Genomic DNA, 16,922 nt, shown 5'->3' with positions numbered 1-16,922 from the left:
TTATCTGACGTATGCGCACGTAGTTTACCCAGGATTCTTTGCGCGACCGCCATCGTGCTGCTCAACTTTTCACGACATTTTGTCGAACTTTTCAATGTTTTGTCTGCAATTTTGTATTATTTAGTACTCTACGACAGAAAGAAATCTCTGGAAACAGAGCGAGAACCCTTGTACATCGGTAGAGACGAAGGGAGAGTGAATATGTCGCGAATGACGGGCGCGAACACGACTCCTTTGGGACGTCTTCACCCCATTCTTGCTGGCAAACGTGAGTCTTCCTCGCCGACTCCGCAAGCTGCACATTATCCGGCTTTAATGGATCGCGCCGGTGTTAAACGGGAAGCACAAAAAGAGAAAACCCCATCAGGTAAACTAAATATAACATTGTTTATACATGTAGCCTTTTGTGAGGTTTCTAACCCGAAGCAGTGCTTTGTTCCGCCGTGTTTTGGGAGAAGTTGGTAAAAGTTCGCCTCAATTTGGATTCGTTGTGCACGCTGTTTTCTTGAATGGAACAATTGTGGCCACTTGTTGAGGGACCAGTGATGCGAGATTTGTTACAATTAGCCTTTAAGAGGATTGTGTTTACTGTTTGTGACAATCTGTAACTGATTATTTGTGCAAGATAAGATATCATGTGAAAAGGCTATCTCTAAATATTTTTCCTTGATTGTTTCGCCCGTTTTATTGTATCTTCATGGTTTCATTTTGATTATTCTATGACATTCCGAATTAAACTTTTCAAAATAACATAACACTACCCAGTTAGAATAGTTCTTGGTTTAATTAACAATACTTTGTCCTGTGGCATGGGAAATGTTATAACTAAGTTGAAACTACAATGTTTGCAATTTCAATATTTTTGGTTCTTCTGTACATTTGTTGTATTTCCTTAATAAACTCCTGTAAAAATAGACTTGTTTAAACTCCATACACTAATTTTGCAGAATGTTAGACCTCTTCATTTGATATTTGTAATTGTTTACCATGTACAGTCACGTCAATAACTATTGTAACATTCTCCGTGGCAAAACAGCAGTAAAGTACTCTGGGGGGGACAATGGGGGTCTTATTACCGCAATACCGCACACAATTTTTGAAAATACCACAGAAAAAAATTGGAAAGGTCGCATACCACACAGAATGACAAGGTTTTGAAGAAAATGCGCGACACCCCAACATTTCTAGGTTTCCCGCTAGATCATTTCATACCAAGGACAAATCCCGCATACCGCAGGACTTATTAACATAGCAATCATTTTAATTTTTTTACTGCAATATAGCCATTTAATGCAAATCTCTCATCTTGCAGTGTTTTGAAATACCGCATCACCACATGGTTTTTGCTATTTTACAACAATCTTGTACAATAAAGGGCTAATACCGCAATAACCTACATTCCCCCCTACTCTAAACAAATAGATTCCAGCAAAGATAAGTTGTCCTATTTTTCGCACATTGACATGTTTAGTGATCATTTTTAGCAATAAAACATTCTTTTGCGAAAGTAGTCTTTCCAAGCTTTACCGTATTTATGATCTTTACATCAACAAATTGATTCCTGTGAAAATGAGTTGTCTGACTTTTCACTCATTTCAATTTGTTGCTACCATTTTCCCAATCCAGAATAATGTTTTTTTTTTGCCTAAAAAACTTGGTTGACAACATAAACAACAACAACAAAATCAGATGTTCTGCTTTAGTAGAAAGTGCTTTTTAAAATAATTTAATCCAAAAGTTTTCAGACAGTGTTGCCTGTGCCAATGAATAGTGAAAATGAAATGCAAGAAAGTGGTGGTCCTTTTTATACCGGAACCTCGTGTTTCAGTAAATTCAGTGAAAAGCATTTATTCATCAGTTAGTACGTTTCTAACATGCTTCTTGGCTAACCTCCTAGGACTTTCAAGGTAGCCACTTTGTGGCATTCATCACACTTTAAATATCTAATGTTCAATCCTCTCAAAATCTTTGATTATCTTTCAAAATGCTTCATACAAAATCATCAATTTCCTATCTAGGTAGAGAAGACAGAAAGAAAAAGAGAAAGAGTCGATGGGGAGGTGAAGATAAGAAAATGATCATCCCAGGAATGCCGACAACTCTCCCACCAAACCTCAAACCAGACCAACAGAAAGCATATCTCAGTAAGTATGCCTCTGCAAGGAATTGCACATATTGACCACTCTTTTGCAGCCCTTATCTGGCCAGCAGGGAACACCATGTGCACTGATGTGTGACGCACCCTTTGTAACATACAGCTTGCCAGGAAGTTTTTCAAGACAAAAGTTTAACAAGCTTTAACAGAAACATTACTGGCTCATGAGGACTATTTGGGCTGGACTGTATAGTTTATATAAACTTTGTGTTTAAACAAAGATCTAAATAGCACACTTTATATATATGTGATTTTCTTGTTGAAACAAGAAAAGCATATATAGTGTTTGTTTTGTCACTTTGCTTTTCTGTGTTTGTCTGCTGTCTGCTGCACAAAGCATTTTTTTTGTTGCGTGACAAATTGTGGCTAGGAGTGAAAAACAAGCATCATTGATGCACAACGCGCAATGCATCCATGAAGCGCGACAAGTTGAGGGATTTTGTGCCTCGTATTTCCCCAGCTTAATGTTATCCATCTTGTGTGTTTGCAGTGCAATTGAGAATTGAAGAGATCAGTCGTATGCTGAGAACTGGAGATCTGGGCATTCCAGATAACCCTGAAGACAGGTTAGTAGAAAAGAGATCTGGGCATTCCAGATAACCCTGAAGACAGGTTTGTAGTAAATAATAATAAAAAAAATCAAAATATTGAATTATATTTGTTATGATGTTCTGGGTAGCAGGGTTGTTTCAGAAATTAAGCGAGATTCAAGACCTCATTAGACCTGTGTATGCAATGTACTAGTACAAAACAAAGAAAAACTACTGGACACTATCTAAAAGCTGTTTGATTGTCTTATTGTGAGTAAATTCGGTTCAATGCAAACAGACTTCACATCTACATACCCTTTTAGCCGTCTATTTCGCTCCCAAGTAATGATGATTTCACGGTGAATTTTCACTTTGAAACGAACATGCCAATGTCCCTTTAATAGAGTTTATTGATTTAGCAAGGGTTCACTAACCATAATTCAGCCAACGGTCCCCTCTTTCTGCCCATCAAAATTTTCTGAAAATTGGCACATACTGTGTTCTACCTGGGTTGAAATAGGGAGTATCATCAAGGGCAGCGATTCAGTGAAATCCTAATGTAAAGTGCAATATTTTAACTTCTGGAAATAATCACATGTTCACCTTAACTGTTTATTTTACAAAACAATTTTTTTTTTGTAGATCCCCCTCTCCAGAGCCTATTTATAACACAGACGGAAAGCGCCTCAACACAAGAGATTTTCGTGTCAGGAAAAGGCTAGAAGACGAGCGGCATAAATTTATACAGGACATGATGAAGATTAACCCTGACTTCAAGCCTCCTGCAGACTACAAGTATGTTAAAATTGGGCTATATCAAGTGTAGTTCACAATGATGATGATGATGATGATGATGATGATGACAGGGAATGGTGATGATGATAATAATGAATGATGATAAATCTAACAGCATTTGGCTCTACAATTTCCCTGATTTTGCTTTACAAATCTCTTCTCCAAATCTAAAAAAATATATGGTCACAGTTTTTGCAATAAGCTGCCAGATTTAGACATACCTATTGTAAATATAGAACTAAAATCACAAGAAAAATGATAAAGAATAATATAATCATGATCTATTTTAAAGGCCTCCACTCATTAAGATTCAAGACAAAGTGATGATACCACAAGATGAAAATCCTGAGGTCAACTTTATTGGACTTCTTATTGGACCAAGGTATGGAAAGTTAACTCGGTGTGCGAAAGATACTGTACCTTAGAGGGAGGGGAGGCTTCCCGCTCTGCTCTGTGGATGGGAGGTGTAAAGGGGGGAAAAACCATGATACAGTATGTGGTAGCAGGTTCTAGTTTTCTAAATATTATTATTAATCCATTTCTACTTGAATGACTCAAACTCCCTACTAAGTTACTATATGTTGCCTTGAGTATTTTTTATCCCCATTATTTTGCCCAGTTAAAGTATTAAATGTGGCTCTTTTTCCTTTGCAGAGGAAACACATTAAAGAATATGGAAAAAGAGGTCAGTACTAGGCCTTACTGCATTACCTTTATGTGTTAAGCTGTATAGTAGAGCTCATTTTGCCCTTTGTTTTTAGACAAATGCTAAAATCATGATTAGAGGCAAAGGATCAATTAAAGATGGAAAGGTTAGTGTATTTAATTAATAGATGATGAAAGTTTCTTGGTTAATAGCTATTTTGTTTGTGAGCCCATATGTAGAATATCTGTAGCAATTTTAGCATTCTCTAACCAGATAAATAAATAAATAAATAATAATGATAAATTTTCGTGATCAATAATTACAGGGCAGTTTTAAAACCTTGTTGTTCTCCTGTTCAATTGAATTTGTTCTCCTGTTGAATTGAATTTGTTCTCCTGTTGAAGTGAATTTGTTCTCCTGTTGAATTGAATTTGTTCTCCTGTTGAATTGAATTTGTTCTCCTGTTGAATTGAATTTGTTCTCCTGTTGAATTGAATTTGTTCTCCTGTTGAATTGAATTTGTTCTCCTATTGAATTGAATTTGTTCTCCTGTTGAATTGAATTTGTTCTCCTGTTGAATTGTGTTTGTTCTCCTGTTGAATTTAATTTGTTCTCCTGTTGAATTGAATTTGTTTTCCTGTTGAATTGAATTTGTTCTACTGTTTATTTGAATTTGTTCTCCTGTTTATTTGAATTTGTTCTCCTGTTTATTTGAATTTGTTCTCCTGTTTATTTGAATTTGTTCTCCTGTTTATTTGAATTTGTTCTCCTGTTTATTTGAATTTGTTCTCCTGTTTATTTGAATTTGTTCTCCTGTTTATTTGAATTTGTTCTCCTGTTGAATTGAATTTGTTCTCCTGTTGAATTGAATTTGTTCTCCTGTTGAATTGAATTTGTTCTCCTGTTGAATTGAATTTGTTCTCCTGTTGAATTGAATTTGAATTGTTACTTGGAAATGGTAGCCTTGCCTTGAACAGAAAATGGATTCTGGGCATTGATGCGTTCAATCAAATATTAAAATCACTAACAATATGCCAATAGTATACTGATTAATACTGTATGTCTCGATAATATACTGATACTGTGTATGTGCACTGTGCCTTTGTATCCCGCGCTGATCTGGCAGCAAGGGCGTGGTAGGGATATGCAGTTGATGAACTCTGGTGAGGATGAGCCCCTTCATGCACTTGTCACAGGACCAACTGCGGAGAGTGTCAAGAAGGCTGTCAACATGGTGAGGATGGTAATATATATGTACACCTCCAATAAGGTTGCACTCTGATCATTCATGTGTTAAATAATTTTTATTATAGAATAATGGGTGATTGATGTCTGTGTTAAGTTCTATAGTCTGGAATGATTCAGACTTCATGATTTTGAAGTTAACTCAAGGGCATTGAGAAATCTTTTAACCATTTCGCAAACTTCATGTTTCATGATCTGTTATTGTGCGAGTTTGTGTAACTTTGCCTCATTAAAAGCTAGAGTGTTGGGTTGCGAGTTTATGATAAGGGCTCAACAATTGGGAGTATAGGTTATGATACTCGTTACTTATACTGTTTGTTGCTGATACAATATAACACCCTATTGTTTACCTTTTGCCAAAACAGCGTTTTCATCCGACTTTTTTTCTCATATGAATTTTGTAATTTAGTTGTTTCTCAATTGTAAATTGTCTCTATAGATTCAAGATATCCTAAAGCAAGGAATTGAAGCTCCAGAGGGGCAGAATGACTTGAAGAGGATGCAACTACGGGAACTCGCTGCACTAAATGGGACTCTAAGGGAGGATGAATTACTTAGGTATGTATTAGAGATTGATGTGTTTTATTACAGTATAAGAACCATGTTTTATTGCTGTTGTTTTGCTTAGGTGGCTGTTTTTTTTATTAGAAACTCATTGAAATTTAATACTTCTCCTGCCACAGTTTTATTAGCTATTGAGCTTTAACATAAAGACTTGAGTAAAAATTACAATCTCCTTTTAGTGAAACTTGCATAAAGGTGACTTGTTATTATCTTTAATATTCCATATTGTTATGCAAAATACCTTGAGTTAATAATGAAAAGTAGAACTTAAAAGTCATTCCTGTTTATGCCCCCCTATAAGTGTCCCTTATTTGTAACTCTGCAAGTGAAAAGTTCTATGTTAATCTGTAGTATCACCATACACTTCTCAGACCTGTAGCTGGGGAGGATTTTAAGGGTTCAGAAGGTTAAGAAGCACCATCCACTTGACTGAAATGTCTGTTCAAATCAAAGAAAATTGAGAAACACATGAACTAGGACATAAACTGAAATGTTCCTCTAAAATGCCCATATAACTATGCCCTCTCTGCTCCACATCCTGCCTTCCAGCCTATCTGGTTCCCTTGCGATTATTCCCTTACTGTGGCAGTTTAGGCAGGGTTTTTCTTCTGTACTATTAACACCATACAGATCTCTTATTCCCTTTGTAATTGTTCATTTTATTTTTCTCCAAGGTGCCGGAATTGTGGGGCTTCTAACCATCGCCACTGGGAGTGTCCCGAACAGAGGAATATCACTAACAATGTCATTTGTACAAAGTGTGGTGGGGCTGGACATATCGCTGTTGATTGTGTACAGAGAGAGTAAGTACTGTACAGGACCCAATAGGTTTTTTTCAAGAGGGAAATTGTTTCTACAGAAATTACTTTATGAAATTTACCATTTCTGACTTATCCTACATATTTTACTATCTTGTGCTTGTACGTACATTACTGATTGCTGCTTCCCTTCCCTATTTTACACCTAGCTTCCCACTACCTTCCCACATTTACTCTACCCTTCCCAGGTGCCACAATGATACAAATACCAGCTTTTAACCAACACCTCCAATATACCATCTACCAATGCCATAGAGAAAATTTTCTTCTGCTGTTTTTTAAACATGAATGCTCATGAATGCTCACGCATATCATTGCTAAGTGTTGTAGTCCTAATGACCTTGTATCATTGCTTGTGTTGTATTCCTAACTACCCTGTATCATTGCTAAGTGTTGTAGTCCTAACGACCCTGTATCATTGCTTGTGTTGTAGTCCTAACTACCCTGTATCATTGCTTGTGTTGTAGTCCTAACAACCCTGTATCATTGCTTTTGTTGTATTCCTAACTACCCTGTATCATTGTATGTGTTGTAGTCCTAATGACCCTGTATCATTGCTTGTGTTGTAGTCCTAATGACCCTGTATCATTGCTTGTGTTGTAGTCCTAACTACCCTGTATCATTGCTTGTGTTGTAGTCCTAACGACCCTGTATCATTGCTTGTGTTGTAGTCCTAACTACCCTGTATCATTGCTTGTGTTGTAGTCCTAACGACCCTGTATCATTGCTTGTGTTGTAGTCCTAACAACCCTGTATCATTGCTTGTGTTGTAGTCCTAACAACCCTGTATCATTGCTTGTGTTGTAGTCCTAACAACCCTGTATCATTGCTTGTGTTGTAGTCCTAATGACCCTGTATCATTGCTTGTGTTGTAGTCCTAACTACCCTGTATCATTGCTTGTGTTGTAGTCCTAATGACCCTGTATCATTGCTTGTGTTGTAGTCCTAATGACCCTGTATCATTGCTTGTATTGTAGTCCTAATGACCCTGTATCATTGCTTGTGTTGTAGTCCTAATGACCCTGTATCATTGCTTGTGTTGTAGTCCTAACTACCCTGTATCATTGCTTGTGTTGTAGTCCTAACGACCCTGTATCATTGCTTGTGTTGTAGTCCTAACAACCCTGTATCATTGCTTGTATTGTAGTCCTAATGACCCTGTATCATTGCTTGTGTTGTAGTCCTAATGACCCTGTATCATTGCTTGTGTTGTAGTCCTAACGACCCTGTATCATTGCTTGTGTTGTAGTCCTAACAACCCTGTATCATTGCTTGTGTTGTAGTCCTAATGACCCTGTATCATTGCTTGTGTTCTAGTCCTAACTACCCTGTATCATTGCTTGTGTTGTAGTCCTAACGACCCTGTATCATTGCTTGTGTTGTAGTCCTAACAACCCTGTATCATTGTATGTGTTGTAGTCCTAACTACCCTGTATCATTGCTTGTGTTGTATTCCTAACTACCCTGTATCATTGCTAAGTGTTGTAGTCCTAACGACCCTGTATCATTGCTTGTGTTGTAGTCCTAATGACCCTGTATCATTGCTTGTGTTGTAGTCCTAATGACCCTGTATCATTGCTTGTGTTGTAGTCCTAACGACCCTGTATCATTGCTTGTGTTGTAGTCCTAACGACCCTGTATCATTGCTTGTGTTGTAGTCCTAATGACCCTGTATCATTGCTTGTGTTGTAGTCCTAACAACCCTGTATCATTGCTTGTGTTGTAGTCCTAACGACCCTGTATCATTGCTTGTGTTGTAGTCCTAATGACCCTGTATCATTGCTTGTGTTGTAGTCCTAACTACCCTGTATCATTGCTTGTGTTGTAGTCCTAACGACCCTGTATCATTGCTTGTGTTGTAGTCCTAACTACCCTGTATCATTGCTTGTGTTGTAGTCCTAACGACCCTGTATCATTGCTTGTGTTGTAGTCCTAATGACCCTGTATCATTGCTTGTGTTGTAGTCCTAACTACCCTGTATCATTGCTTGTGTTGTAGTCCTAACAACCCTGTATCATTGCTTGTGTTGTAGTCCTAACTACCCTGTATCATTGCTTGTGTTGTAGTCCTAATGACCCTGTATCATTGCTTGTGTTGTAGTCCTAATGACCCTGTATCATTGCTTGTGTTGTAGTCCTAATGACCCTGTATCATTGCTTGTGTTGTATTCCTAACGACCCTGTATCATTGCTTGTGTTATAGTCCTAATGACCCTGTATCATTGCTTGTGTTGTAGTCCTAATGACCCTGTATCATTGCTTGTGTTGTAGTCCTAATGACCCTGTATCATTGCTTGTGTTGTAGTCCTAACGACCCTGTATCATTGCTTGTGTTGTAGTCCTAACGACCCTGTATCATTGCTTGTGTTGTAGTCCTAACGACCCTGTATCATTGCTTGTGTTGTAGTCCTAACTACCCTGTATCATTGCTAAGTGTTGTAGTCCTAATGACCCTGTATCATTGCTTGTGTTGTAGTCCTAATGACCCTGTATCATTGCTTGTGTTGTAGTCCTAACGACCCTGTATCATTGCTTGTGTTGTAGTCCTAACGACCCTGTATCATTGCTTGTGTTGTAGTCCTAACTACCCTGTATCATTGCTTGTGTTGTAGTCCTAATGACCCTGTATCATTGCTTGTGTTGTAGTCCTAACGACCCTGTATCATTGCTTGTGTTGTAGTCCTAACTACCCTGTATCATTGCTTGTGTTGTAGTCCTAATGACCCTGTATCATTGCTTGTGTTGTAGTCCTAACGACCCTGTATCATTGCTTGTGTTGTAGTCCTAATGACCCTGTATCATTGCTTGTGTTGTATTCCTAACAACCCTGTATCATTGCTTGTGTTGTAGTCCTAACGACCCTGTATCATTGCTTGTGTTGTAGTCCTAATGACCCTGTATCATTGCTTGTGTTGTAGTCCTAACGACCCTGTATCATTGCTTGTGTTGTAGTCCTAACGACCCTGTATCATTGCTTGTGTTGTAGTCCTAATGACCCTGTATCATTGCTTGTGTTGTAGTCCTAACTACCCTGTATCATTGCTTGTGTTGTAGTCCTAACGACCCTGTATCATTGCTTGTGTTGTAGTCCTAATGACCCTGTATCATTGCTTGTGTTGTAGTCCTAATTACCCTGTATCATTGCTTGTGTTGTAGTCCTAACTACCCTGTATCATTGCTTGTGTTGTAGTCCTAACTACCCTGTATCATTGCTTGTGTTGTAGTCCTAATGACCCTGTATCATTGCTTGTGTTGTAGTCCTAACTACCCTGTATCATTGCTTGTGTTGTATTCCTAACTACCCTGTATCATTGCTTGTGTTGTAGTCCTAACTACCCTGTATCATTGCTTGTGTTGTAGTCCTAACGACCCTGTATCATTGCTTGTGTTGTAGTCCTAACGACCCTGTATCATTGCTTGTGTTGTAGTCCTAATGACCCTGTATCATTGCTTGTGTTGTAGTCCTAATGACCCTGTATCATTGCTTGTGTTGTAGTCCTAACGACCCTGTATCATTGCTTGTGTTGTAGTCCTAATGACCCTGTATCATTGCTTGTGTTGTAGTCCTAACAACCCTGTATCATTGCTTGTGTTGTATTCCTAACGACCCTGTATCATTGCTTGTATTGTAGTCCTAACAACCCTGTATCATTGCTTGTGTTGTAGTCCTAACAACCCTGTATCATTGCTTGTGTTGTAGTCCTAACAACCCTGTATCATTGCTTGTGTTGTAGTCCTAACGACCCTGTATCATTGCTTGTGTTGTAGTCCTAACGACCCTGTATCATTGCTTGTGTTGTAGTCCTAATGACCCTGTATCATTGCTTGTGTTGTAGTCCTAATGACCCTGTATCATTGCTTGTGTTGTAGTCCTAACGACCCTGTATCATTGCTTGTGTTGTAGTCCTAATGACCCTGTATCATTGCTTGTGTTGTAGTCCTAATGACCCTGTATCATTGCTTGTGTTGTAGTCCTAACGACCCTGTATCATTGCTTGTGTTGTAGTCCTAACTACCCTGTATCATTGCTTGTGTTGTAGTCCTAACGACACTGCGCTACCACCAGTTCCTACCCTCCCTGTGGACAAAGCCAAGATGGATAGTGAGGTACTGTGGTAACCACATGATCCTGCTTTTTGTTACATGTTAAAGACAAATTGTCCACAAAAGAATCTATACAAAAGGGTGGGTGTCATTTGGATTGTAAATCCTTTTGAATTTGCTGAGAAATTAATTAAGTTAATTAAGGCCATACAGTGGTAAACAAAAAATATTTGTCAAAAATGAGAAGATATTTCAATATCTAAATAAAACCACCTCATGTCTGATTCCTTGTCATGCATTTCAGTACCTGTCACTCATGGCAGAGCTAGGCGTTGGAGAGGCACCACCCCCTCCAGCGGCATCAGAGCCTGCAGCATTTGCCCCTGCGCCGCCACCGTCACAAGCCCCTCCTCCACCCAAGACGATCCCATCTACTCTTCCTCCTCCTCCAGTACCGGTATGTACCTATTTACTGGCCAATCTTATAACTCGTAAATATACATAGTCCTCCTTTCCAATAGAATTCCTAACTTTGATCTCTTCTAACTTGGAATTTGAATTAAAGTAAAAAAAAAGTATTATGCAAGAAACATAGATATACTAATTTTATTGGCATGGTTTATTTGCCCAAACAGTTTATGTCAATATAAACTGATCTTGCATGCTAAGCAGCTGTTTTTTTTTTAAATCAAGCTCCCTGTGACCATGGTAGCCTGTGTCACAACAATTCTACTTGAGTGTTATGCATGATTTTCATTTAAAAATTGATTTTACTCTGGCACAGACATGACGGGAAAACATGACGTGACGCTTTAAATCAGCCCATTTCACATTGAATAAGGCGGATAATTCCTCTGAGTACTTTTTAACTTATAGCAAACAAAATATCAAGTGCAGCCTCACGTTATTTGTGTTTTGAAATCAGTCCGTAATACAAGTAGCCTATAATAGCTATTGTAAGAAGTTGTGTCTTCTCTCTCCATCTGGGACTGCGCGTTTTCCAGGTTTTTCTGTCATGTCTCTGGCACCTATATTTTATATCTTCTATTTCCGTAGAGTGCCACGTCAGCTCCACCCCCCTGGGCCACAAGTAATTCTGGTCCCAAGCCTCTAATGAGTACCCCCGTTCAGCGGCCACCAGGCATGCGCCCCCCTGGGGCAGGGAATGGCCCTGGTGGTCCACCCCCACCGTGGAGCAAACCAGGCGGGATCCTGCCTGGCCCCCCGCCTCCTGGACCACCAATGCTCAACATGGGTATGTGAATTAGAGTTAGTTTAGTTAGGGATTTAAGCTAATAGCTTTTGATAGTTGTACTGTTGTCACTGCACACATGTACAGCTTTTAATATTAGCTTTGCACCAGAATAGGCACAAGTCTACACATCTTAGTTTTTTTTTGTTAAAAAAAAAACAATTTTCTCCAATATGTAATTAAATGCATGATGTATTATATCAAGCATTTAATCACACTCTAATCTAGATTTTGCCAAGCTCCAATTGAAATAACAAATTCAAAAAAGAACATCGAGTTTTGAAAAAGCCAATCGCAAGCATACAGGAAAAGCATGTAAGTGCAAAAATCGAACACAGGTGTATATTTTCGAGTCAGGTGACGATTCAGACCTATTTGTATCTTATGTAAACAGGTCAAAAGTATAAGCTCTAAATCTTAATTCCATTAAAAGAGGTGAAAGTGTTCAGCGCTTCTTTTTTCTCATATATAGGTCAGACCTCTTCCTAGATCTGCCCTTGCTAGTTTATACTTGCAGCAGGATTCAAACACCAATGAAAATAAGTCACACTATTCTAAACTGCTGTGTTCTTGCTAGGAGGACCACCCCGAGGGGCACCACCACCACCACCAGGTCCAGGACCCTTCCAGCCGCCTCCCCCTGGGGGTAACATGCAGCTTCCTCCTCCGCCGCCGCCACCCAGCTCTGGGGCTCCACCCCCATGGCAGCAAGGTTAGTACAGCGATAGAGCCTAAGGGATGCTTCAATAACCAATTAAGGGATGAAGCACACATTGTCTTTTTTGTGTTTATACTGTATTTGTCTAGATATACTGTTACCCTATATACCTATATAGAGAGTTTATGCATATTATGTACTGGCACCACACACGTGATCCCACCTTATATTTAAGCTATAATCAACCTAGAGTCCATATGAATTCAACAGTTGTTTCAAACCTGTTTCGAATGGTGCAAGTGATCTTTTACTGCCTGTAAAAAAAAATAATGCAAATCAGAGATCCATCTTACATATGTTAAAGCATTTTAACTATAATGCTAGAGAATAAAATAATGCATGGATAGTTGAAATCAAACTAATAACTTTTCAATCCCATTATATCCCCTCCAGACAATGGACTGTTTAATCTTTACTCAAGCATTTCTCACTTGGCATTCATTTTCTTTCATTTTCAGCACCTTCGATACCCCCATGGCAGACCACTCCTGGATACATACCGCCCCCACCCCCAGGATTTCCACAGTTCCAGCCCCCACCCCCTCCCCCACCATCAGATGCACCATGGGTAAGTTATTCGACCATATACGTTGTTATGTCTTTTATGATCTTTTATGTTTTCTGTGGATGTTTGATTCTTTGTAAGGCGGGTTTTCTACAGGATCTCAAAAACTTGTGTGTGTGTGTTTCTCAGGCTTCTTTCTGCTTCTTCTCTAATGAAGGATTTCCTCTGGATCCGACTTGCATGAAAATGCTGTTTTGTTCTGAATATTAAAAACTCTCCTCATTTTTTTAAGAAAAATACAACTTTCCCTTCATTATTTGACACTTTATTAGTACAGCTAAGCTGTTTAAATTGTAGGATAAATTGAAATTCACCGTTATTCAAGCGGATTTAATTCACCACTGAGATGAGTACAGTATGTCACTTGCATAGAATTTCATAGCCCACAAAACCATTTGTCATGCAAGTTGGATAAACAGACTTTAATTAAACCATGGCCCATGAAAAACTTTCCCTTTACTTGGAGTAAAAATTAGATCCCTTCCCTCTTGACACACGTCTTCACACTTTCTAATTCCAGAGGACCAATCACAGCCCTTACCTCCTGACACACGTCTTCACACTTTCTAATTCCAGAGACCAAATCACAGCCCTTATCTCCTGACACATGTCTTCACACTTTCTAATTCCAGAGAACCAATCACAACCCTTACCTCCTGACACACGTCTTCACACTTTCTAATTCCAGAGAACCAATCACAGCCCTTACCTCCTGACACCCGTCTTCACACTTTCTAATTCCAGAGACCCAATCACAGACCTTACCTCCTGACACACGTCTTCACACTTTCTAATTCCAGAGAACCAATCACAGTTCTTACCTCCTGACACACGTCTTCACACTTTCTAATTCCAGAGAACCAATCACAGCCCTTACCTCCTGACACACATCTTCACACTTTCTAATTCCAGAGACCCAATCACAGCCCTTCCCTCTTGACACACGTCTTCACACTTTTTAATTCCAGAGAACCAATCAGAGCCCTTCACTCTCGCCATACATCCTCACACTTTCTAATTCCAGCCATTCATTGAGAGCCTCTCCTTCCTGTCCCCTCCCCCCCTCACTCCCCTTCTTGACAACTCCACACTTTCTGATTCCAGCCTCTATTGGAGCCATTTCCTCCTTACAATTGTACACTTTCTAATTCCAGAGCCCTTTCTTCATGACATATATCTAACACACTTTCTGATTCCAGCCACTCAATGAGAGCCACTCCCTCTTGACACACATCCTCACACCTTCTGATTCATGTCACCCAATAAAAGCCCCTCCCTTCTGACAACTTTACACTTTCTATTTCCAGAGCCCTTTCTTCATGACGTATACCTAACACACTTTCTGATTCCAACTATTCAGTGAGATCCACTCCCTCTTGACAACTTTACACTTTCTAATTCCAGAGCCCTTTCTTCATGACATATATCTAACAAACTTTCTGATTCCAGCTATTCAGTGAGATCCACTCCCTTCTGAAAACTTTACACTTTCTAATTTCAGGGACAGTCAATAATGGGCGCCCCACCACCTCCACCACCACCCCCACCCCCCAGCTCGGGATAAGTTCCAAGACGTGGCTCATCTGTAAATTTCCATTGGCCCATCGAGGCCAGCCAGGGCCAACCTAACTAGGCCTATTTCATTCGTCTTGAACCAGCCTAGCACTAATAGAGGCCTAGTTATTTTAGAAGGCTGAGAAGATGGTCTGCGAATACTGTCACTCGATGTTTATTTTATCCCGAGGATAGAGTTTTAGATGACACCATTAACCCTGGTGTTGGTACAAGGACAATCGTCTGGAAGTAGTTTACTTGTCTGTCAAATTGGACTACTTGGAATCTGTTGGACCTAATGCCATCCACGTGAAATTACTGTATTTGCTTGTCACCTGTTAACGACATTGGACTACTTGGAATCTGTTGGACCTAATGCCATCCACGTGAAATTACTGTATTTGCTTGTCACCTGTTAACGACATTGGACTACCTGGAATCTGTTGGACCTAATGCCATCCACGTGAAATTACTGTATTTGCTTGTCACCTGTTAACGACATTGGACTTCTACCTTTTCCTGGAAAACACTGTCCTTACTCTGCTGAAGGGTATCAGATTGAGAAAATCTGTTTGACCCAATACCATCCACATGAAATTAGGGTTACTGGACTAACTCACAAGTCCATCTCGTGGTAAAAGGCTGATAATAGGCCCTATTGGCAGCATGCTAAATGTTTCCATGTCTTCTGTAGGTTCACCCTTTTAAAGTGAATGGATGCTTGTGTTTAAAAGTAGACGACTGAGGGCTGATGGAGAACTTAAAGAGCCATTGTCAGCCACACCTTTGTTATTGTATCCATTTAATATTGGGAGGCACAAAATTTGCAAAGATCTGGAAATAACATAATGTAATACTTTATTTAAGAAATTCAATCGAAACTATCGCATTTGCTTCCACAAATCAGCCGATAGAAATGGATGCTTTTTCGCACTTGGTACGGCTGACAGAGGGTATTTAAGTAATTCATACATTGAACCACTTTTTTAAATATTCTCAATTGTTCTCTTTAACAGTATGATGGTTGTTTTTTGCTCATATAATGCGTATAGATTAAGTTCTTTGAGTCCGCTGATTGCTTTTCATTATACTATCCCTTTTATTAATTACTCATAGCGGATAAGATTCAAGTTAAATTTCATCCACAATAGCGATTTTAGAATGGCTTGGATTTCCGGACTTCTAACATATTGTGGACTCACAGACACACTTTTTTTTGTTTTAAGTTGAAAGACAAATTATATGAAGAAATTTCGAAGTAACTATCTTAATACTAAGTTCTATACGTTATTTGCAAATTTCGATAAAAATATATTGAAATAGCTTTCCTAAATCATCAGATGGAAGTGGATGCTTTCTCGCACTTTAAGTTTTGCTAGGATAACAAAATGATGACAAATGGCGGCTGACATAGAAACTTCAACCGAGAAAACTTGGGCAGGATCCCAAAGAAGCAGTATGAGGGGTAAAAGTACATGGCTTGGCATAGGATGGGGTCGGCGTTGACCTATATCTCACTATCTCATACCTCAGTTATATTGATTTCTTGATTATTCAATATTTGTTAGAACCTGCGTGGTAAGAAGGCGGCGTGCGCTACTGTGGCCTTTAACAAAAAGTTGATAAAAAGTTATTAAAAAAAAAAAGTAGGACACTAGGATGGTACCGACTGCGCATTGAAGCATCTCATGTAAAACAGGCTGTGCATATCCTGGCCAAGTAGTCGTGTCACACTGTTGGTGTTCCATCTAAATTATGTCCATTTTATTTGCCTTCTGTAAATAAGACTAGGCGTAAGTCGCTGTATGATAACCTGTACACCTATTTCAACTAAGTTTGACGTAAAGAAAATTGTGAATGCCTGAAACCAGTCGCTATGGAGAATACTCACATCAATAATTTTCCCAGTGAAAACCATGTAGTAAATAACCGTCTTTATACAAGAAAACAACATTGTTTATCAACCGTATTGAAATAGGTGTGTATAGATGATTGTGTACCGCAATCCCTTTTCATTGTATTATATTTATGTATTTT

General features: G+C 39.0%; 1 protein-coding gene across 1 annotated transcript; it reads left to right on the top strand.

Annotated features, from left to right (window-relative positions):
- The first annotated feature begins 22 nt into the window (after positions 1–22).
- LOC5517545 (splicing factor 1) lies at positions 23–15,318 on the top strand. The gene is made up of 16 exons (XM_032361960.2): positions 23–367; positions 2,019–2,144; positions 2,646–2,721; positions 3,328–3,480; positions 3,773–3,862; positions 4,135–4,165; positions 4,242–4,292; positions 5,244–5,360; positions 5,811–5,929; positions 6,610–6,738; positions 10,793–10,859; positions 11,101–11,253; positions 11,853–12,051; positions 12,626–12,760; positions 13,225–13,334; positions 14,833–15,318. The coding sequence occupies exons 1-16, from the start codon at positions 202–204 to the stop codon at positions 14,893–14,895; spliced, it is 1,785 nt and encodes a 594-aa protein (XP_032217851.1). The 5' UTR covers positions 23–201; the 3' UTR covers positions 14,896–15,318.
- Positions 15,319–16,922: the final 1,604 nt, after the last annotated feature.

Source organism: Nematostella vectensis, chromosome 11, assembly GCF_932526225.1.
Source record: "Nematostella vectensis chromosome 11, jaNemVect1.1, whole genome shotgun sequence".
In the NCBI taxonomy this organism is placed as follows: Eukaryota; Metazoa; Cnidaria; class Anthozoa; order Actiniaria; family Edwardsiidae; genus Nematostella; species Nematostella vectensis.
The sequence above is the reverse complement of the archived record's forward strand: the minus strand, read 5'-3'. Positions and strand labels throughout refer to the sequence as shown.

Coding starts and splice junctions, on each gene's coding strand:
- LOC5517545 (XM_032361960.2), top strand. CDS start 202: ATGTCGCGAATGACGGGCGCGAACACGACTCCTTTGGGACGTCTTCAC. Junction 4,166..4,241: donor TAAAGAATATGGAAAAAGAG/GTCAGTACTAGG, acceptor CTTTGTTTTTAG/ACAAATGCTAAAATCATGAT. Junction 5,930..6,609: donor AGGGAGGATGAATTACTTAG/GTATGTATTAGA, acceptor TTTTTCTCCAAG/GTGCCGGAATTGTGGGGCTT.